The sequence below is a fragment of the Apteryx mantelli genome, chromosome 1, assembly GCF_036417845.1.
Source record: "Apteryx mantelli isolate bAptMan1 chromosome 1, bAptMan1.hap1, whole genome shotgun sequence".
In the NCBI taxonomy this organism is placed as follows: domain Eukaryota; kingdom Metazoa; phylum Chordata; class Aves; order Apterygiformes; family Apterygidae; genus Apteryx; species Apteryx mantelli.
Genome location: NC_089978.1, coordinates 212,942,442 through 212,964,836, shown reverse-complemented (window position 1 = coordinate 212,964,836; position 22,395 = coordinate 212,942,442). Strand labels below are relative to the sequence as shown.

At 40.9% G+C, this 22,395-nt stretch overlaps 1 protein-coding gene across 2 annotated transcripts in view; it reads left to right on the top strand.

The window, feature by feature from the left end:
• Positions 1–1,514: 1,514 nt before the first annotated feature.
• SEMA3A (semaphorin 3A) overlaps positions 1,515–22,395 on the top strand; it is a 176,099-nt gene continuing 155,218 nt past the window's right edge. The window contains exon 1 of one of the 2 annotated variants that reach the window (XM_067316877.1): positions 1,515–1,688. In XM_067316877.1, the coding sequence (XP_067172978.1) occupies positions 1,577–1,688 (112 nt within the window). In that variant the 5' untranslated portion in view covers positions 1,515–1,576. The remainder of the gene's footprint in view (positions 1,689–22,395) is intronic. The other variant, XM_067316878.1, reaches the window with a different exon arrangement.

Sequence of the window (22,395 nt, the reverse complement as noted above, 5' to 3'; positions counted from 1 at the left end):
AAGATCTCACTCAAATACTCTAGATTCCATTTCTATAAAGCACTCACAGACTCCTTCTTCTGGAAAAGTAGGGAACAAAATAAAGAGGAGTCACTGCACTTCTCTGATGATGACAGTTTTGCAAAGGTTGACTTCCAGGGTGTCTGTCAGTATTGCACAGGGATGTAGTGCATGTTACCTGTCAGTGGAATACATATTACATTCCAGATCGCGTATTATGCTGAATATTCTGCACAACATGGAAAATTTAATAAGCTGTCACTTACTAGAAGGAGGGTATTCAGATGTGTGGGAGGGAAGAGCTAAGTTTGCTTATATGTTTGTACTTACAGCTCCTTAGCATTTAGAAGACCTCTGGGGACTTTCTGCATCCTTTTGTTTAAACAAACAAACAAAGATCATTAGGTTGTTGCATTGTATAAAACTACAAAATTGTTATAATCACAGAGTCCCGGAAATTGGAAGGTTTGGAACGTTTTTGACTTACAAGAATGCTTCGGAGAATCCTCCAGTATAATTTATAAGCCCCTCTAGACCTATATATGTCTTGAACTGATTGCCGAAGTGGGCTTTACTAGGAATTTCTTGCGTTGAATTGGGGTAGTGCAGGAGGTGGGGAGGGCGGAGGGTTAGAGCAACCTTCCCTAACAAGGCTTTAAAAGCTTCAGTGGCAAAGTTATGCTGATGGAAGACTTTGTTACTTGTTTTTAACCGGGAGCCATCCGGACAGGATTACGTTATGGGCAGGAGATGTAATTCATGTGGGTAGCAACGTTGCGGCTCGTGCTGTGCTGTTGTTGTTTTTAAAGGGGGGACGTGCATCTTTTAACGCGAACTGTAAGATGAAATTAAAAAAGAAAAATACTGTAAGGTGAAATCAGCTAGCTTGTGCCTTTGGAGGTAAATTTACAGCTCCGCGCTTTTCCCAAGCTCGGTGGAGGTTTCTGTTCCCTCTAATCTCTGCCGCGATGGGTGTTTTTTGTTTTTTGTTTTTTTTTTTGGGGTGGGGGGTTGTTTTTCCTCTGCATGCGTTGCGTGACAGCAGGGGGAAGGGGCCGGCGTGGGGGGGGGGGGGTCGCGCTTCCCCGCGCGCCCACTGCGGCCGCTGCCCCCCGCGCCCCGGCCCATGTGCGCGGGCAGCGCGGGCAGCGCGGGCAGCGCGGGGCCGCCGCGCCGCCCCTGCCGCCGGGACCCGCCCGCCGCGCGGGGAGCGGGGCGCCCGCCAGCCCCGGCCCGGCCCGGCCCCGGCCCGGCCCGGCCCGCGCCGCCGCCCGCACCATGCCGCCCCCCCGCCGCCGGCGCCCGGGGGCTGCTCCTTTTCCGGCCCGCGGCGTGTGCGTGAGAGGGGCTTGAAGTTGCCCCGGCGGCGGCGGCGGCGGCGGCGGCGGCTCCGCGGGGGGACGCGGCTGCCGGCGGGGCGCGGCGGGGCGCGGAGCGGCGGGGCGCGGAGCGGCGCCCACCCCCATCACCTGTTACCTCCGCTCCCCCAGGTTGCCTGAAGTTCCCCGGCGGCGCCCGGCAGGACGCGGAGCGCCGCGGCTCCGGCTGGCGCCGACCCCGCCGCGGCTGCTGCAGCATGGGCTGCCTCGCTGGGATTGCCTTGCTTTCCTTGGGAGTATTCCTAGCAGGACGAGTGAACTGCCAGCATGGGAAGAATAACGTGCCAAGGCTCAAATTATCCTATAAAGGTAAGTCTGTTGTTCTCTCTTATTCTCGTTTTTTACCCCCCCTCCCCAAATCTCTCTCCCCCCCCCCCTTCTCCCCGGCGGTTTTCCTTATCTTTCAAAATGGAAATCAGCGTTAAGAGCAATTTCTGAGAAATACTTCAAAAGCCACTCTGTGCTCTCGTCGGCACCACGCAGTTTGAACACAGACAAAGAAGAGTTAGTTGCCTTTGCGCACAGGGACTCGGGATCGTGCGGATCCCTGGAAGAACGCTCGCAGTCTCGGGCTATTGCACCGGACTCTTACTCGTCCTGAAAGCGATGAGACGGCTTTGGCCACCCGGCTCAGCTCGCCGCTTCTGGGCACTAGTACAGCCACAATACCAGGGCTCTTTCGAACAGCCTGCAATAGATGAAGATTTATATTTTCCTTTTTTTAGGCACGAAGTGGTTAATTTTCGAGTCATGAATATTCAGTTTGTGCAAATCTGACAATCAGATGCCTAACATAAGCAGTAGATGGTGGGTTTGCCAAGAAACTATAAACTGAAAGGAACAGATCAGTCCAGAAAACGAGGAAAGGACTGTTATGCACTAGAAAATGCTGCCTATGGATGTTTAATGCAGTGCAATTTGTTTGAACTGAAATCGTTTTCGGTATAGTCTGATGTATTTCATTAGTGATCACAGGGAAGGTGTAACTGAGGAGAGGGAGCTGTGAGATTACATTTACGCTGGAAACTGTGGAATGCCACTCACATTGCAATGTCAGTAATTAACTTACGTATCATAATGCTTGTATTAAAGGAGGACTCTGAAGTAGAAAGACTCTTTTCTTTATCAGTATAGCTCCTCTGTAAATACATTTTTGGAAGAATTCACAAAATCTGGAGAATATGCAACTGGGGTAGAAGTTTAAACTGTAAGAGTTGTGCAGTATTATCACTAAAAAGGAGATGTATATCTATATTTCTCTCTGAAGAGCTGACTTTTCATAATTGTCAGATTATTGAAGGTTGAGCAAAGGAGAAGCAGTTACAGTTCTGAGGGGAGGGAGGAAAAGTAATACACTGCTTCTGCAGTGGAAAGAAGTGCACATGTGTGTGCATGTCTGGTCATAGATGTCAATCTCAGTTTACAGTGTAGTGTCAATACACCTCTTGCTAGTAGAAATATGTTTTCTAATTTTTTTCATCTGTCCTTTTTGTGCTGCATATGGGAGAGGGTAAAATCCTCTCTGCTACAAGGCAGACATCATTTTCATACTTTAGATCAGAAAATTAAGCACCTGCAGAACTTGGATGCATCATAGGAGATAAATGTATATGCAGTTTCATTAAAGAACACATATATGCATATTTGTATGTGTTTAAACTTGAAAAGATTATATATATATGTATGTGAAAAGAACAGTTTAAGGGGTTCAGAATGTGTTCATTTGGTTTTCATAAGAAAAATCATTTATATTTAACATAGAATTTATTATTTTGAATAATGGAATCTGAAGAAAGCCATGAGTAGATGTCACATTAAAAGCTCATTAAAACCCTCTTAATTGCTTCCAAACTTTCACGATCATACTGAAACTCAGATTAATATATAGAAATATAAATCCTGTAAAAATATCCTGTAAAGGGCTTTAATGGCTAATTAATTATTGTTTATTATTTTTCACCCTTTTAAAGTTTATTGGTGGCCCAAGTCTGCTACCCCTGCTCTCACTGACTAATTTCACAGAAACTTGTTTCAGAGAGGATGGCCAGATCTGGCTCAGAGTTTTCTCCCACTGGTACTGTATCCATATACAGTTCAGCAGCATTTTGTTATTCTGCTGATTGGTTGTTTTCCAGTTTTGCTCTTGCTGGGAGAAAGGATCTAATTTTCATTTTTTAAATACATGAGACATCAGATTTTAATATATAGTCCTATATGAGTAAAACAGGAAACTGAAAGGAACATTGAAACTGTTTTTTATAATTGGCGGAATCATTGTAAAAAGAAAATGATACAAACATTGAGCAACCCTTTTTCCAATCTAGGAAAGAAATTAAATGCATACTTAATTGGAAACAAGCTAAAGTAAGGTCTGAAGACTCAGGAATTCACACTCTTGCCTTTGATTCGTATATGTACTTAATCACATTTTTGACTTAAAACATGTGTAACCCTACAATTCAAATCAGACGACTCATATGCTTAAAGTTAAGTACCAGTGTAAATGCTTGGCCAGGTCAAGAGGAACGTGTTGAATGTCCTGCTGCATTGATCCCTAAGTACAGGGATATCATTATTAGGCAGGGAAAACTAAGCCTTATCAGCTGGTGCTTTTCAAGACAAATTTTCTTTCCACTATAGTACACTATAGACAGTTAAATGTTAACACTTGGTGTACAAATTGCCTTAAGAGCTGCAGCTATTGAAAATATATCTTTTAGACACTGATTGAATGCCTTACATATTAATGTGTATCTCTCAGGATATATTACTGCTCTATATATTGGTATGTGATTCATCTCTATTCAAACTACTTGCAATTAGGGAAAGAACCTATCCAGTTACTTATCCATTCTGCCTCTCCATGACGAGCTGTGGTCTAGTAAAATAAACTTATGATATTGAAAAGAATATGCAGGGTAAAAAGAGTGACCCAAGTGACTTCTCTTTTCAGTGACTATCATTGTGCTTTGTTTTAACATGCAGGCTTGTTTTTTTGCCTAAACAAATACCTTGGAGCTAATTGTCAGTGCCTTATTTCAAAAGAATAGCAAGGATGTATTTTAACTTCTTGTTTTTCTCAACTAATTAGATGTCAAACATGGTTAGGAAGCTCAGGCATTTGCTTTAAAAGTTACCAAATGAGTCCTGAAGGGTTAAATCCCTGCCAACCTCGATTTCCTATGGTCACTTGTTTTCAAAGGTCCAGTATTAGCTCTGCCATTTCCCAGGTTGCCGGACAGAAGTTTCAGTGAACTTCCATTCTTGCTTCCTCCTAACTTCTTGTCACTCACAGCCTCGCGGCGGATTAGAGGCATCCTACAGGGCACAGCACGGGTAGGAAAAGGAAGGGAAAGTGTATATGCGTATACTAAGGCCGCGTCTGTGGTCTGAAGAGGTTCTTTCTGTTTATTGTAAAACAGAGTTCTGGTTATTTGGTTTCTATCAGCTTGATTTTGGTGGCATGTTAGAGGAAGGAAATTTGAGGAGGACATTCCTTGTCCTGCTGAAATCAGTGGCAAAAGGCATCTTCAGTAGCATCAGGGGTTTCTTCAGTACATTTTAAAGCTTCCAAGCATTTTCACCATAGTGCATGGATTGGAAAGGTTTTTACCCAGATGATATTTACTGCTGTATTTCAGTCAAAGAGCATGACTATGACTAAGGGCCTAATCCAAAGTTCGCTGAGATCAATGGGTGCTGGATCATAGCCTAAAGTCTGGTAAAACCAACCATAAAACTGAAGGCTCAGCTGATCCCTTCTACCTCTGTGCTCCCCATTTGGTGTCCTTCAGAGACTTTATGTCCTTACTGTAAAATAACAAGAAATGACATTGTCAATCAGTCAAACAAAAAGTAAGGAATCTTTCAATAAACTATTAGGAAACAATTTGTCTTTAAAGCTTTTTTTTTTTTTTTTAATCTCATCAGCTTGAATTTCAGCGTCTGTTGTTAACAGTCTCTATATTGTGTCATTAGGTCATAGACTCTGTTCAGGAAACTTCTGCTGAGCACAACCTTCTCAGTAAGACGGTGATCAGGTTGAGTGTGCGAAGTTTGAAACAATAGTCTTCACTCCAGATGGATTTCTTGTATCATTTATTGCTTCCTATTTTCTTTTGCTGTTCTCTGTATGGTGAGGTAAGGGTACAAACAGAGATAGAACTAGTTATCCTAACTTTTAGATATAAACTTGTAAGCCCAGAGAAAGAGAGAGTTTCCATCAAGATGCCTTGATTCACAAACCTTTTCCTAAGGCAACCTGATTTTTGTCCCTACATGAGCAAAGCTTGTGAACCCAACTTTCTCAAATCCATCTGTCGCGTCCTATTTGTTTATTGGAAATTACTAAATGCTTTAAATATGTTTTGTAAGAGTACATGTGTGGTTCTTTTTTGTTATTGTTGCTCAATTGGATACATATTACTTGAGAATAAGTAACTGGAAAAACATGGCGCACAGATTTAGCTGTATTACTCCCTGGCTCCAATTCAAGCCATATTAAAAATAAGTGTTTTGTTTAAAGTTGCAGCGATAGTAAGAACTGCTCTGTTCTTGACATGCAGCTGATTTACGTTTTTATAGGCTGGATTTCTGTATGGGTGAAATCCTGGCCCTAGAGAAAGCAACGGCAAAACTTCTGTCCGCTTCAATCAGGCCAAGGTGCCCTAACAAGGCAGGAATGGCACAGCACTGAATTACCTGCGTGTATGTTAGCATAAATATCATACTCGATTTATAGTTTGTTGACCTAATCTAGCTGTAGCCGATGACCTGCCAGCGGGTTTGATTGTTGTTTTTTTTCTTTCAATCAAACTCCATAACTCACAATCCAATAACTCCACAAATATTGGGAAAGGAGGCCGTAGCGGGAGGAGGAAAAGGGGAGAGAAACTTTGGGGAGAGAGCGGGTGTCTCCTGGATTGGGACCAGTGTTAGAGTTTGTCTCAGATTTCAAGGTATTTGTTTTAAAAAAACCTTTTACTTAAACTGCACTGTGCAGGATATTCTCTATATAATATTCTCAGGCTCTAACGTGCCTGAAAAGGAGAGAAGGGCACCCCAGATTTAGGAGGAAGGCTGGTAAGACAGGAGAGCAGGTGACCTTTGCAGTGTAGGCAGAGGCTTGTAGCATTCCTGGGCTTCCACTGTTTCTGCATTGCATTTCTGCACCGCGCCCACACTCTCTGGCCTCGTCTCGTGCAGCGCAGGAAGGAGGCGATGAAGATGTCCAATGACTCCCCCCCCCCCCCCCCATAAATGTTGAATACTTTGGAGAAGCTCTCTGTGCTGATCTTTCTACCTTTGGTTGCCTGGGGTCTTCACGAGACTTGAGAAATGACAGGACAGATCTCCGGATCACCCAGCCATGTCCTTCCTGCCTCTGACGTGCCCCACACGCTGACAGGAGGCAGGAGCTGATGAAGGAACTGCCTAAGCTCCGATCTTGCCTATATAGGGAAATTTTCAGCTAGCTAGTTAGGGCCGGAGACATGCAGAGTAATTGGAACAAGGAGGGCGAAAACCTAGCCCAACATTTTCATTTTGCAATTCCAACTTTCCCATTTAATTCCAGTTGAAAAAGTGGTTTCTGTATTACAAAGCCTCCCTTTTCTGAAAAGCTTAAGTTCTCTGTAATTATTTGATGCCGTACAGATTGCAAATGACTGAATTATTCATGGAAGGTGCTGTATTGACAGAAATGGGAGCTCTGCTCTTTCACCGTGGACAAGGTGTGGAGTGCTTATGGGAGCTGTTTGTTACAGTATCTTCAAAACTCTGATCTATCAAAAAAATTAAACACATCCGTAGTTTCACTGAGCTCAGTTGATCTACTGATACTTGAAGTCTACCTTAAAAGCTACTTCTGTGCTTGAAGTCTTTTTTTGATCAGGCCTGAAGTATCTGTCCGTATGCTCAGGACTTATTTAGGTGTGTATTTATGCCATAAGACATAGCAAAACAGTATTTAAAATAAGGAACCCAGTCTTTGCAGGTTGCTACAATGTACATGCATTATTTATGGTAATCTCACCTCTGTGTGTGTGTTCGCGTGTACAGAAAGCATTTACATCAAGTTCCCTCTGAGAAGAAACCAGAAAATGATTTGTATTTTTAACTCTTTGTTTGAAAGTGTTTTCCAGGTTTGATTTAATGCATTGCTATGCTCTGACGCACTCTGATACTGTACTCTGTGCTATGGTTTTGGTTTGACTAAAATGATCACTGATTTAGCGTATGGCCTTTAATCCTCACAACTGATATTAGAGAGACATCTTCTTTATTTACGTCTGCTGGGACACAGGCTTTTTCTCTCTTATGTGCATATCTGGAACATTGTAATGGAAACACAAGTGATACAAAGATGCTCCAGTATTTTGTATAGTTTCTGTATCAGCTAAGGCCTGACTTGACCCTTGTTCAGTCTGAAACAAAATAAGATCTTCACCTGAGGCAGTGCCCAAGTGACGGAGATGAAAACAAATCCTTCTAAGTGGTGTCAACGGTTGTGACATTTTCCAGTTGTTTGAAAGCTGAAAAGGATGAAGTTGTCTTCAGGCTCCCACACACTTATTTTTAAGCAAATGTGTGGGGTGGGCCCTGGCAGCTCCAAGTCAAAATTGTAAATGAAGCCCTGTAGCTTGTCTCGGTGCACTTGTTAATTAAGGTTACATGTGAAAGTTGCTGGTGGTGGTGTGCGGTGGCTGGTGGGCGATTCAGCGAATTCCTTCCCGTGCAGGATTAAAGCTCCCTGCTGGAATGTCTGCAAGTTCACGGTCCTCCCACGGGCAGCCTCCACATAGGTTCGCTGCTCTCTTAGGGTAACAGCTGTGGATGGTGCGAATAGCTGGGGAGATAGTACATGTACTTTGCTTTTCCTGTTTTGTTCCCCCCCCCCCCCAAAGTGGGACAGTGCCCCAGTGTAAGAGTGAGAAAGGGATGGCCACAGCTGTTGAGAACATCAGGAATCTTAAGAGCGCTGTCGTCTGTCTCCTGAACTGCAGGAGCTTCTCCGTGGTGTCTCCTTCTCTTTCGCTTTGACTGACGTAGTCAGTCACATTAGGCTCTTTTTACTGTCCATGGAAGAAGAGTGGTACCTCCAGAGAGGCAGTCTTGGGTTAGGCCAGCTGAATGAGACTTAAGGGTGCTCATTGCTCTTCAAAGGACTGTAAAAGGAATGTAAGCTCCTTCTTTACTCATTTACTCTCTTTCTTTCCAGGAGAGCATCAAAAGAAGGTACCAATTAAATGTTTTTCGTGAATTTAGGCTGGATTCTGATATCAAAACACCCTAATTAAAGAAACTGTCTCTGCCCACATAAACATTTAAATCTGTGTAAAAATCCCACCAATTAAACCTGTGTATATCCTCAATATCTGTGATTTTGAGGTCAGCTGTGGTCAGCTAAATTTGAGGTCATCTAAATTTACATCATGCTTTAAATCATAGCAAGAAATACACAATACCATTGAAATTCTTCATGTTCTTAAGACAGTTACCCAATTTATCTCCCACATTTCTCATATTTCTCCTCCTTTTACAAATAAGCTCATCCCAAATCCAGTGCTACATGCTGGAAATGACTGTCTGGGTCTGCAGAGCTTTACTAATCTATTAGCTTAATCACTCTGAGCTTTTGATAAGCTGTCCCCTAATCAGCTCTGTCATATTCTGAAGGCTTCTACACTTTAAATGTAAAATATTTTCAAGGCTCAGTTTCATTTGGATGCTTTGCATATAGATATGCATATATGCAACTCAAAGGGCAGGTGCCTGGACCTTGCTTCTCCCCTTCTTCATTTGAGTTATCTCATCATTAGTGAGACCAGGATGAAATCTAATTTAGGTTTATTTCTAACTATTCTAAATAGTCAAAACTTAAAATTTGGGGGATTCTTTTCTCACTTTGGTGATTACAGATCCCCCCTGAGCTAGACTCATGTACAGCAATATTTGAAATGTGTGAGCACTGGTCTATTTTGTGTCACATCCAGTTTTCGTCCTTTGCTGTTCGACAGCCAAACACTGTAAAGTCAGAAGTTTTTGCCATTCTTCTAATGCTTTAACATTGTTTGACATTTGCTGGGCTGCTTGCTTATCTCTCCAGCTGAACGCTGCAGAAACTTTAGAAGTGAGCAGTCAAATAAAATTCTCATCTCCTGTAAATATTTTTGTGCAAAGCTGGATCTTTCAGGGAGCAATCTGAGGAATGTAATAGTTATTTGCTTTCATCTAACTTGTGGAAGGAGGAAAAAGAAAGCTCTCCTTTAGTCTCCACACTAATGAAGCAAAGCTCATGTTGGTTCTGGTGGCTCCTCTTGGCTCCTTTTGAAATTCCAGCCGTGTGTGAGAAAAGGACACAAAAAAGCTCTGTGAGATAATTTAAAGGATTTAGAGCTGTCTTTCAAGGGGGAGGGGTTGGTGGCCTTTTCTAGAGGCAACAGGCAATAAATACAGCTCACAAGCACCCAGAAGAGCCACGGAAAGAGCGGGGCAAAGCTTTCATCACCAGCTGACACTGGAAGGGCAGTGCTTGGCAAGGAATAGAACGAGGTCTCTTCAGATTAAGTAAAGGTATCAGGACGTTAGTATTACTTTTACTTCCTTCATGGATTACCCACTGAAACTTGACTACTTTTGCATGAATCTGAAATGGCTCTGACTGCTGGAGAAGCTCTTTTTCTCCAAACACTGCAAGGATCCAATCATTGATGATTATTGCTCTGCAGCATCTGTAGACCAACTCATGCCTGTCGTGCTAGGTCCTGCTCAAGTTCTCTGTTCTTCCTGGCCCATATGGTAAACGTCAGTTCCTATCAAGTGATAAAAAAGAGCATAAAATTTGTGGGATCCTGGAGAGAAGACTTTATCTTCCAGATTGTTTTCTTTTCATGTTCCCTTCTACTGCAGCAGATGAAAGGCAGCATCAGAACATATTGCTTAGTTGTCCTTGCAAACAGCAGTATAAAAAAATTCCTCAGCTACCTGCAAATTGCATAATCAGGAAATTCCTTAATTTCTAAAATGCTGCTCTTCTAAGATATGTCAGAGTCCATCCACCAAGAGCAAGTGTACATCCAGAGGGAAGTATAGGAAGGTATGATAACATTTTTAAAGAGCTTGTCTGCACTTATCTGAAATGTCCTAACCATCAGCAAGGCAGTATTCACAGTATGTTGACTATGTAGTTGTCAATATAGTAACCAGCTCTCAGTATTGCTGGTATAAATCTATCCTCGGTTGTTTGTACTCCAGTCATAACTGACTCCCAGGAAACAGGGGAGCAAGATTTTGTCTCAAGATAAAAGATTTAGGGATTTGTTACATTTCAAGAAAAAATTCCATGCAGCTCTTTTTAAAGGAATGTTGTGAAATAAAGTATATTTGTAATATGCATTGGAAATTTTGTTTCTCTCTGCAGCCTGGAGCATTCAGACCAAACGTATCATAAATGTCTAATCCTACTTTTCAGATTTTTTCTGTTTTTAATATATTTTATATTTACATCCCTGATTTTCTTACTATATGCAGGGAACTGTAATCTACTGCTTCAGGTATGGAATTTATGAATCCTAATCCCTTTTCCAGCATCCCTTTAAGATTTTGTGTCTTTCATCATGCTTTTGATGAAAGATGAATCTTCTGCACCTCACACTCTTTACTGGGCAACAGTCACACAAAGTAGGAAAATTTTGCTATCCTCACATACAAATGGAGGTTGGAGGTTAACTGAAACCCTGCACCGTGTCTGATGATGCACAAGAAGTCTGTACTGAAATAGGAATCAAAGAAAATACCGTAAATGTGAAATCCTATTAATTCTTTGGCTCATAGGTGTCAACTTTCTCACCTGTAAAGTGGTATTAAGTGATCTCGTGAGGAACTGCTTGAGGTCAGAGAGTTGGCCATGCTTATTCAGAGCTGTATCCGACTCCCAGAATAATCCCATTAATGTGTATATTCAAAGTTTAGTCAGAACTTATTTCTGACCGACACACACAAGCTTATAATCACTTTAAAGTGATTATAGTAATTATATTCACAGCTGTGTACTCCTGTTACGTGAAACACATGCCTATTATACAGAAAGGCCATCTAATTTGATGCTGGATATTCCAGACAATTCTAAACGGGAACCCTTTTGGGGAGTATCCGCCTACATTTCACACTAAATACGCTGTGAAGGTGATTATGGATGATTCCGACCGGAGAAAGGAGCCTTTGTGCTTAGTCTTTGCAATACCCTCTCCCAAATGCATGCCAACGAGTGCAAGGTCCTGGGCTCCTTCTTGGAGTTAAAGCTAGGCTTGTCCTTTTTTTGTAATCAGAGCTGATAATCAAATATATTAAAAGAAAAAAATCCCACTTTTTCTTTTGCTTATCAGACTAACAACCTCATTTTGGACAATTCCTCTCCTTTCCACTCAGTCTGCACATAACCTACCCAAAACGCTTTCCAGCCTTCTCCAGGAGGAGGTCAGCCCTTCTCTGCCACTTGGGGAAATGCTCCCTAATCAGCTCAGTCTAACTGACTGTCATTTGTGACTCGCTCGCTGGAAAACCGTTGCTTAACAGCCCGAGTTTAAGCCTAATAGTGAGGATTAATGGCCATAATAAATTCAGAAATGGAATTCTGCATCTCTAAAATTCACATCCTTCATTCCTAAAATAAGTACGAAAGCACCTGTTCCCCTCATCAGCCTGGCGTATGTGAAAATAAAATTGGTGGTTCATATATTCCACATAGCTTAAATGCAGCATTTAGATATTACTTCTAGTGAATTAACTCAATGAATGTTACTGTTTCTTTGCTTCTATGCTTCCTCAAGCCCCTTATGTGCTGCAATGGTTGTTCTGAGGAACATTCTTTTTCCATAATAATATACTAATTTTCCTTCCATCAATTAAGAAATATAGAGGAAATACAAAAATTTGTAAGCTTTTGATGCACTTTTGAACTTCAGACACAAGTTAGACCAAGGTGTCTTAGGGACCATTTGCTAGCTAGTTTTTTGCCAGTTATGCTAGTGGTAGAAAAGCTGAACCCAGTTCTTGAAGTTAGCAAACAGATCAACAGAGATCACTGTAAAATATTCAGCTCACTGAAGTAAAGAAACTTTTACATTTGTCTTTAAGGGGAGCAGTATCAAGGCTCAAATGTATTGTTATTCTTCCCTAGAATTTTAATCTGTCACTGATTATTCTGGTGTAAATCAAGTGTAACTCCATTAAAATGACTATAACCGTATCAGTGGAGAGGACCACTGCTACTGTTAATTTACATGGCAACAGAGGTATGGACAAAAAGACTGAGCAGTGCAACTTTTATTTATTTATTTTTTTTAAATTTCCGTAGCTGAGACTTACCTTAAAAAGCTTTTAAAAGGATATTTCTACTAACTGCCATTCTGTTAAAAATGTTTTCTATCAGCATGTAGAAATATGACAAAAGCTGAATTTTGTTTCACTGTGGGCTCACCCCCATTACTATGCATACAAACTATTTTACCTTGTGCCAGACATATGGAAATGATCAATGTATGCAAATTATATGAGGAGAGGTGAGGAATAGCTTTTTAGGCTAGGAAACGTCTACTTGTTTCTGGTTATAGGACACTGAAACCACACCAGAAAAAAGGAGTTTTTAGGTTTTAAGACCTTTAGGTTTTCTTTTGAAATAACTGGTGAATGGCTAGAACAGCAATGATTTTTGATAATCACCATGAAAGCATAATATTGTCTTGAGCTGAGCCACTCAGTCAGGTCTTTCAGACATCAGAATTTGGAGAGAATTGCTTGCATGTGCAGGACCAGATTGTGAACCTATTATATGCAGTGGTGACCTGCTCTGGGGCCCGCTTATTAGTGAGAAAATACTGGGCGCAAGTGCTCCGTGGTGCAAGTCCAGGTTCCTCAAACACAGTGTTTAGCAGTCGTCTGAGCGTCTGGTGTTCATTTTCCTCCCCTCATGCGGTGTTGGTGCAGCAGTGTGTCCACCATGCAATGAATTGAAGCCAGTCTAAAAATCAATTTTTTTTGTGGGAGGGGGATGAGTTATTCTGTTGGATTGTAAGTGGCCAAGGGAGGGAAATGCAAGAACTGCTTAAGTCAGCACTGCCTTTTTAGTAGTTTGTAAAACTACACTCCCACAGGCAGTCCCTAAGAAATTAATTCTTACATTGTGACAAACTTGCATTCACAGTGCTCCCGGAGTTTTCCATGCGAAGAAAGTTTTGTCCATATTCACTATTGCAGAGTAAGGAACTAATCTAGAGTCTGGCAGAGCTTTAGTCTAAGACATTGTCATATCTTTCATTCTGAGCTGGAAAATGGACAGATCGCTGGGTTTCATAAATGCATGCAGAAGCTGTCAAAGCTCCTATTTGCATGTGAATGGTCATCAGAGGTAGGAAGGGAGATATGTAAATAATTCTGCAGCTAGCTTCTGACAGAGATAGCTGAAATTCAAAGCCCTCTAAAAAGCAGCACCATAAAACGTTAACCTATTCACAGGTATGGAAACTTCCATGCCTTAAATAGATTTGCTGTAATAATGGCCCCTTGGGGAAAAGCAAAACTTAAAAAGCAGTGCCAGGTCTCCCACTGTTTTGCATTTTCTGCCTGTTTTGATATGCTAAAAAAAAAAAGGAAAAAAAAAAAAGCTGAAATAACCCGTCCTCTGCCCTTTCTTCCAGCATAAGACCCAAGCAGTAAGCTGATGTAGACCTTCATTGAGAATCCGGCAAACAAGTGTCATAGGAGTGGAACAAATGTAAGGGACCCGAGACTATTTTTCTGAATTTTGCCAGTGTCTGACGCCCCTAGGCACTCAAAATAATTGTTGCTTTAACCTGCCTTACATGCTGCTCAACATTTCACCATTCTGCTCCACTGCTGTACTTTAGTAGATCCCTGAACACAGGAGAATGGCTAAATGTTCTCATTTAAAACGAAATGTGTCCTTCAAAAGATACAGTTCTTCATGAACCCAAAAAGAAAAAAAAAAGAAAGTAAACAGTAGAAGAATGAAGAACACAGAGAAAAATCAAGATCTTAATAGGCTCCGAGCCAGGCAATTTTCTACATGTTTTATTGTACTTTGTGTCTGCTTAGATAGAATTGGCATGTGTGTATTGGGAAAAGAAAGATTTACTAAGCCATTTATGCCTGAAACAGCTCCAAAATCTGTGATTAGGCAGGCACAAGGACTAAAAAATATCTCCAAAGTAAAGTTCACATCAGAAGGTGATGTGAATTATGTACTGATCCCTTAATCATGAGATAACATGGTACTGTTGCTATAGTTTACTGAGCAATAATCATTTTCCCTGATATTATTTTGTAGTTTCCATCTACTTACCTCAAAATACCATGCTGTATTTCATTCAAGCTTCATAATTCAGTAAATAGCTCGTGTCACCCCTGTAATCATTTACAGCACACATTTTCTTTCTCAAAAAGCTTCTGTGCACTAATTTGATCTGGTTAAATTATGCTGAAAAGAACTCACTGAGACAAAGTTAAACACAATTTTATTCACTGCATTTATAAAGGGCAATTATTCAAAGGCTCTGGGATTTGCTCAATCACGCTAATATTCCTATAATGAAATGTGATTTGTCTCGGTATTTACCAGGAGATTAAAAATGAAAAAAAAAAAAAAGGCTGATCTTATAAACTTCTACTCACATGAGTAGTCCCATTGATTCCAATGTACATGGCACTTGTGGCGTGAAGTGGCCTTTTGGGAGGTTATAGAAGTTCTTTTTCACTTATGAAATAATAATGCAACAAAACCAAGCCATTGTTACGATTATGTGAAATTGTTGAGCTTTGGCCGGTTAATGGGAAGAAATGAGGCAAAAACTATTCAAAATATTGTTCAGTTCCCAAATGAAATACTTTTCAACCCATAACAATCTCTCTTGATCTTGGTTGCCCCCCGGTTGCGCTGTGCAGGGAGAGCATTCATGGCCTCGCTGCAGTTCAGTCCGGCCTTATGGCCAGCAGGATCCTGAAGTTGGTACAAAAGACCCCCACCCCATCCGGGGGATCTTTGACTCCTTTAACGGGAAGTGTATCAGTTTGATCAAGTGTGTACAATGTGAATTGTCAAATGGCAAAGCAAGCTCGAAATGAGCTTTTGAGCAAAGGAGCAAATCCTACCTGATTTTTTTGAAGACCTCTGTCATTTCCCTATTAATAGGTCTTTCCATTAAAACATAAAAGTCCATCTGTGTATATGTACCATTAAAAACACACTAGCCCCAAATCAGCCTTGAAGTAGTTTGACTGATTTCAGCACAGTAACTGGAGATAAGTAATACCGTAATGTTGGAAACAGTTTCCATCGTGCACTTGTTCTGTTCCAATAACCATTCCCATATACATCAAAAAAAGGGCATAGCATCGTGGAAACTTTTATCCCTTACTGCAGTATTGCTTCCTTACTTGAGTTATAGCTGCAGGCACTTCTGCTAGCTTTGACTGAAAGTTGCTGCTTCTCGCCTGAGCGCTTCAGAGAGCAGCCGGGAGCTCTCCCCGCAGCGGGAAACCCCGGGACTGCCTTCCCTCTGCTCCAGGGAGCTGCTAGCGTGAGCGAGGCATCCCTGCTCCTTCTCAGACGTCAGCCTGACAAAGTGGGACAGCAAGCACGGGGCCGCGTGCTCGCGCGCTCCGCACAGCTCGTCAATAGTCTCTCCGTGCTCCTTGCAAAACGGTGAGGGAAATCTCAGATTGCAGCCGCTCGGGTGGAACCGCTTGTGGAGACACTTCTGTTAACCCCAAACTTGTTGTGTCCTGTGTCATGTGTTAAGAAAATGTAGCAAGCCATGAATGCAGTACAGGGTGGTGGGACAATAAAAATGTTCACCTTTTACAATAGGCATACATTTGAAGAAGGAAATAAGAATGTTTTCTATTAAAAATAGGAGCAGAAACCATTTGTGGCATAAACTCCAATAGGAAACACATTTGCCCTGCTTCTGATCTCTGGCGCAGTTGGCTGTGAAGTCTTTCCCTAGGCTGGAAGGGGGAATCAGTGCAATTAATTGGGACTCTTACTGAAACTGTGTTAGCAATCAGAGAACAACCCGCAGCATACCTCACTAATAAACGCGTCTAAATGCCTTGCAGCAGGGGCATCCTGACACTTCCATGCTCCTGGCCAAAGATGAGTTTCCTGTGACTAGTTAGAAGCTGCACTGTAAACGTGTCAATAAATACAGGACATTCACATACATCAAGAAGGCCAATTATTATAAGAAAGTCTCTGAAGCTGTTGACCTGATAGCTGAGGGCCATGCAGACATCGGCCATCTGTATGAAGTGACCAGCAGGTGAAAGACTACATGAAGTGCAAATACAACATGGGAACCTGCTTCACCTGCTTTGCCCTACTTAGACCAGAAGTCCTCTCCCACCCAGCTGCTCTTCTGGTGGATTTTGTGCTCTTAGCTAAGCTCAGCCCCTCTCTGCACAGTTCAGCCGAGGGAACAAACTTCCCAGGCTCTCTGGATTCAGAAAGTATCCTCAAGTGCATGCATGCATTTACTTACATAATGTACACAAATACGAAGTTATTTACATAACCGTATTTGGACCAGACCCACAAACAGTGCAAAATTACGCCACGCCCTGCTATGGGTTATTTTTAGTTGTTCCTCAATGTAAATACCTAATTCAAAATTGGGTTTCCAAATGACGGATGATGTGTTTTGTGTTTCAGTGGATATAAACATTTGCATAGCACAGTAAGTGATTTAAGCGTGAAAGGTCTTGCATTCCTAAATCTGTTACAAAATGTGGGTGGGAGGTGGATCTTTTCTGCTTTGCTCATACCGGGAAGGAAAGAATGAATGAATATCTGCCACAATGTTTCATCAAGGCAGTGTTAACATTAGTGGAAGATACCTATGTGCATGGAGGAGAGAATGACAGCTTACTTACAGGAAAAAATTTGGGTGCTCTGAACACCAGGTCATTGGTTTTCAGTACTTATAAAGGATGCTAGCAGTGCTGTTATTGAAACTACCCAAATGTGAGCCTTCTGCAGTAGTCATTGTCTAGCCCTCGTGTGCAGGAGACCAAACACTATTTTTTGTTAAAGCTAGAACATTTTCTTCAACTTTAATGTGGGGGAGCTAACAGGAACTATGTCTTGTCCTGTCCTCATACTCTTTCCTTAAGCATCCATTGCTATTCATCAGCAGTTACTGTGTTAGACTGACCTTTGGTCTAACTGGCTATTACTGTTCTTACATTCCCATCTACAAGAGCAGCGTGGTGATTTTTCCATCAGCGTCAGGATTCATGCTCAGCCCTGCCCTTGGGGATGAGATGATCTCGATGCATACCCATTAAACACCAGCAAAACTTAGTCAGTAAAAAAGAAGGTGCTCTTTTTATTTTATTTTTTTATTTTTTTTATTTTTTTAGCAGTCTACCTGTGTTTTAAACTAGAAATGGAGTGGAATTTTATCCTTATGCACATTTAATAAATAAATAAATAAATAAAACTTTTTCTAATAAAAACATTACTCATACTAGTGTCGTAGCCCTGACTTTACGTTTATTGGCATAGAAGCAAACTTATATAGCTGTGTGGATGTTTGCCATATGCAAATCCATGCATCCATAAATCAGCGCACGGAGTGGAGGCTGCACAGCTGAAGTGCCTGCAATGGTAAATGGAACCTTTCGGCACCAGGTCAAACACAGTTCAGTGCGCGTAGTAAATGGAAATCCCTATCGTACCAAAATTGATCTCTGGCACATGTGAGATGAGTTTGTGACCATTTCGTGCTGCCGTGGTCAGCCCAGGTTGGAAGTGGCAGAGAAGTCAGTGTTGAGCAGCAGGAGAAAAGCACCAGGGCGGCCAGGCATGCTCTGTAAGGCATGCAGAACCAGAGTTTCCTTCTGGGATTGTCTGGTAGCTTATTACGAGAATTAGGCAGGCGTTTCCCATCAGAATGAACTGTCAATGAAAAATGAAGTTTCCATTTAATCAGTATTTTCCACCAGTTCTATCCAAATGAAAACAGTACTTTGGATCGTAGTGCTGATGTAAGACACATAACTCTGCATTCATCTGACATTAACCTGAGCGTGTTCAAGGTGACAGGATGATTCATAAGGACTTCACGTAGTTTAGGTGCTTGCTTCCCTGTTCTTTCATGCACAGGACAACAATTTCCATTAAATCTTCTTTGATAGCACCTCAAAAATTAGCATAAGATTTATATACAGTACAGCACAAGAGATGTATCCCTGCCTAGAATTACCGTCAAAAGGTAAGAATCAGGCATAAGGCATATTTATACTTTGTCCAGATGCCATTTAGCGGGATTTACATAGGATGCCATGTAAGGCAGGACACTCAGAAGCATGTCCAAGATTTGGGGATATGACTTGGCCATGTCTGGGTTGTGGAGGGCATGCACTGCTTTCCCCCATTCAATCCCAGGAAAACTGAATACCCAGGCCAGAAATGACATAGATAAAATGATCAGGGTGAAAAAAAAAAGCAAACAAAAAAACCCCATACCTTCCCAGATATTTTTTTTTTTCTAAATTGTCACTCTGTGAAAAGTTCAGCATTTTGACTGTTTGTCTTAATTTGAAAACAGATGTTGGAATACTGTAATTTCCCCTGAGACAAAAATTCCTTGCTTTTCTCAGGTTTACTTGCTATGAAACTATGTTGTCTCAGAAAAACACCATGCTTCATAAAGCTCTGATGTGACTAGTGAAGCTCCAAACCATCTTGATACAGACAGCTATGCCTTAGTGTCAAAACATAGTCCTCAAAATTTATTGCAGAAAAAAGCATTAAAAATTAATGTCTGATTCTTTAGTAGAATTCTAATACATTACTTAAAGAAATAATATTCTTATCGGTTACAGTTTGTTTATAGAACTATTATTTAAATAAGGTTTAAATTATTTGGTCTGTATATTTCATTATTATTTTCTCTCTAGAAAGCACTAATGTAAAGTAATGATAAAGTATTTTGGATAAAATAGTATAATACTACATCCCAGATCTCTTCCTCCATTTTTAAAGATTATAAGCTTTAAAGCTTATAAGACACTGAAAAATTAAGATAAATGTTTGCTTATATTATTTCCTCTTCGTGTTTCAGTGAAGTTTACAGTGTCAGGAAGACTGGCCTTGTGGCTAAAACCCTGAATTCACAGATTATCTTCAACTCCGGGATCTTACCCAAACTTTCTGTGTGACCACAGACCATCTTGCCATGCCTGAACTTCCCATCTATAATTAGGAGCCATGCTGCTTTGCTTACCCTATCCTTTGGCTTTATTTTCCATTGATATTGCATGTTTTTTTGGAGGCAAGGACTATCTTTTTGCACAACGAGATTCTCTCTGGACTTTTCAGAACAAGCAGTACAACTGATAACTAACAGAATTATCCAGTTCAAGGGTCAAACAAGCCCCTGAGTACCAAAACAAACAAACAAAATCTTACTATTACTTTCTAGTAAGAAAGTAGTAAAAAGAAATTCAAACATTTTAAAAACCTTGGAACAATTCCTTCTCAATATATACAGCCTAATTTCTCAGACTTAAGAATTTTAAAGATACCTTTCTGACTGCCTTACTTTAGCATCTGAGAAGTGAGTGTTTTTAGAAGTTTGCCTCTTTTAAAGAGAGAGAAAAAAAAGGGGGGGGTGTTTGTTAAAAAGGTTGCTTTTATAATTTGCTCATAGTCTAAAAGGTTACTTAAATGATTATTGCCCTACGTGGATAGTTCAAAAGCTGACAATTTCTATTTTCAAAATTTCTTCCTTATGTGTCACATCTTCATGGTATACAGTGTTCTAAATGTAAAGACTACAAAAGTTTTCAAGTTTCTTAGCATCATTCATTTCAATATGAAAAGGCATGTTTGTCTCATATTGCTGTCGAGGAGAAGCAGTTTCATGTTCATTTTTATTGCTGCTGAAACTTTGTGTGTGCAATCTCCTCTCTCTCTCTCTCTCTCTCTTTCTTTCTTTCTTCCCCCCCCATTTCTAACCTGTGGTTTCAGGTGTACTTTGTTATATCAGTCAACTGGAACACTGTAGATTATCAGGGGACTTCCAGGTGTCACACAAGAAGAATGACTGTTTTCCAAAACAAGCTGTGCAGTCCCCTAGGTTCTGGCATAGATGAATATATGAGTGTTACTAGACATAGAAACCACTTCTGAAAAGTTAATCCCATGTTGTGTTTGAATGTTAAGGAAACCATCTACTCATTCTAAGGGGTTTAACCTTTCTTCAAGAAGTAAGTCTGGAACAATAGTCATTATTTACAAAAGGTTTCCTTTATTTTCCATAAGGAATACAAAACCAGAATTTCTCTTTTGCTGAGATTGCGCCTCCCTTGTTGTAAGTCTTCATTGCCATTGTTGATTCATTCAAATACAGATTATTGCAGTAATAATAAGTGACAAGCTGTGTGTTATTTTGAAATAGCATGCATTATGGTTCACATCATGTCTTTAGAGACCCAAGCAATGTGTTATTTCACAAATGCTCCAAAGCATTTGCCCTTATGAATAAAATATTATGCATGTAACCTGACTTTCAAGTGTGCACTGTGCAACAGCATTAGGATGTAGGCCTCACCACAGCCATCCTAAACCTCCGTCCCCTTCCTACTGGATTCCCGTTCTACCTCGTGTGGTGCCTGTTCAAAGCTTGTGGAAAGACATCGGTGGACTTTGATCGACCCCTTAAACCGGTCATGCCTGAATGGTGCTTCCCTGCAGTAGAATCTAATCATCTGCTTGCTGCTGCCTTGGCTCCATGCTAGATGCTGGATGTAATTCAAATTCTTGGTATTGCTCTACAGAGGTGCAATCTGAAGCCTATTAAATTCAGTGAAAGTCCTTCTATTGACCTCAGTGGCCTATGAATCAGGTCAGTTTTTGGTCGTTAATGTTACAACACTCTTTCCAAGCTCAGCCTCAACAGTTGACGTTACCTGGGGTGATGGAGCAAAGTGTGACATTATTTGCTTGCCTGAGATTTCTGACTAAATCTTTTAAGTGGCATGTCAAGAGCACTGGATCTTGCTGTGCAAGCCGGAAAGTGCTTCAGCCTACAGAACTGCTAAGGAATGATGCAAGGTACAGTTTTGCCCAGGCACTTGCCAGCTTAACCCTTGGCCCTTTCAACCCTTGGCTTGGTCCTTTCGAACCAAGCTATTTAAGGGAGCCACTTCCATTAGATTGACAGTGAATTTGTTTTCACGTGAAAAAAGATCCAGGGTTCTGTTTTGTTGCAAAATCCATAAAAATGTATTCACATTTCATCAGCACATCTTTTCCAGTTCCAGTGAAATTTACCTCCTACATAACATTTCCAATATAGAAAGTATTTCAAGAGGAAAATCTCACATGGATTAATGTTTATTGGTTGCCAAGGTAATAGTTTGGAGACCTCTTTAGCAGAAAACAGATAATATCATAAGCAGAAGTAGATTAGTGTGAGGAGGTAATTTATAGACTTCAGGAAAGACAATTTTATGAGTGTTTGTTATATCTTTTAGAGGTTATATTAATTTGACTTGGATGCTTTTCTGTTCGTTAATGAACTTTTGCATTACTACTTGTTTGATAGGAGAAATTAAATGTCCTGATGCAAACTGGACTCCAGTGTGCCCTACAAAGCTACAAAACGTTGTTTCTGTGTGGAAAACCTGACAGCCTATTTAGCAAATCAAAGATAGGCAGCGAACTGAGATACAGCAGGGTAAGTCGTCAGGCCAAGGACATACCATGGCTCTTTGACAGAGATGGGAAAAGGACACAAGCACATGAGTCCTGAATTAACCAGTTTTTGGAAGGAAAAAAAAATTTTGGTTTTGTTTTTGAGGAGTAAAAACAAGTAGCTTTAGCTGCTGCCATTGAGATTGACAGTTGAGAAAAAAAACGTTGAGGTATAAAGGAGGAAAATAAATATTGCAAAGTTCTACTTTTTTTTTTCCCCCTCTGTTCAACAAATAA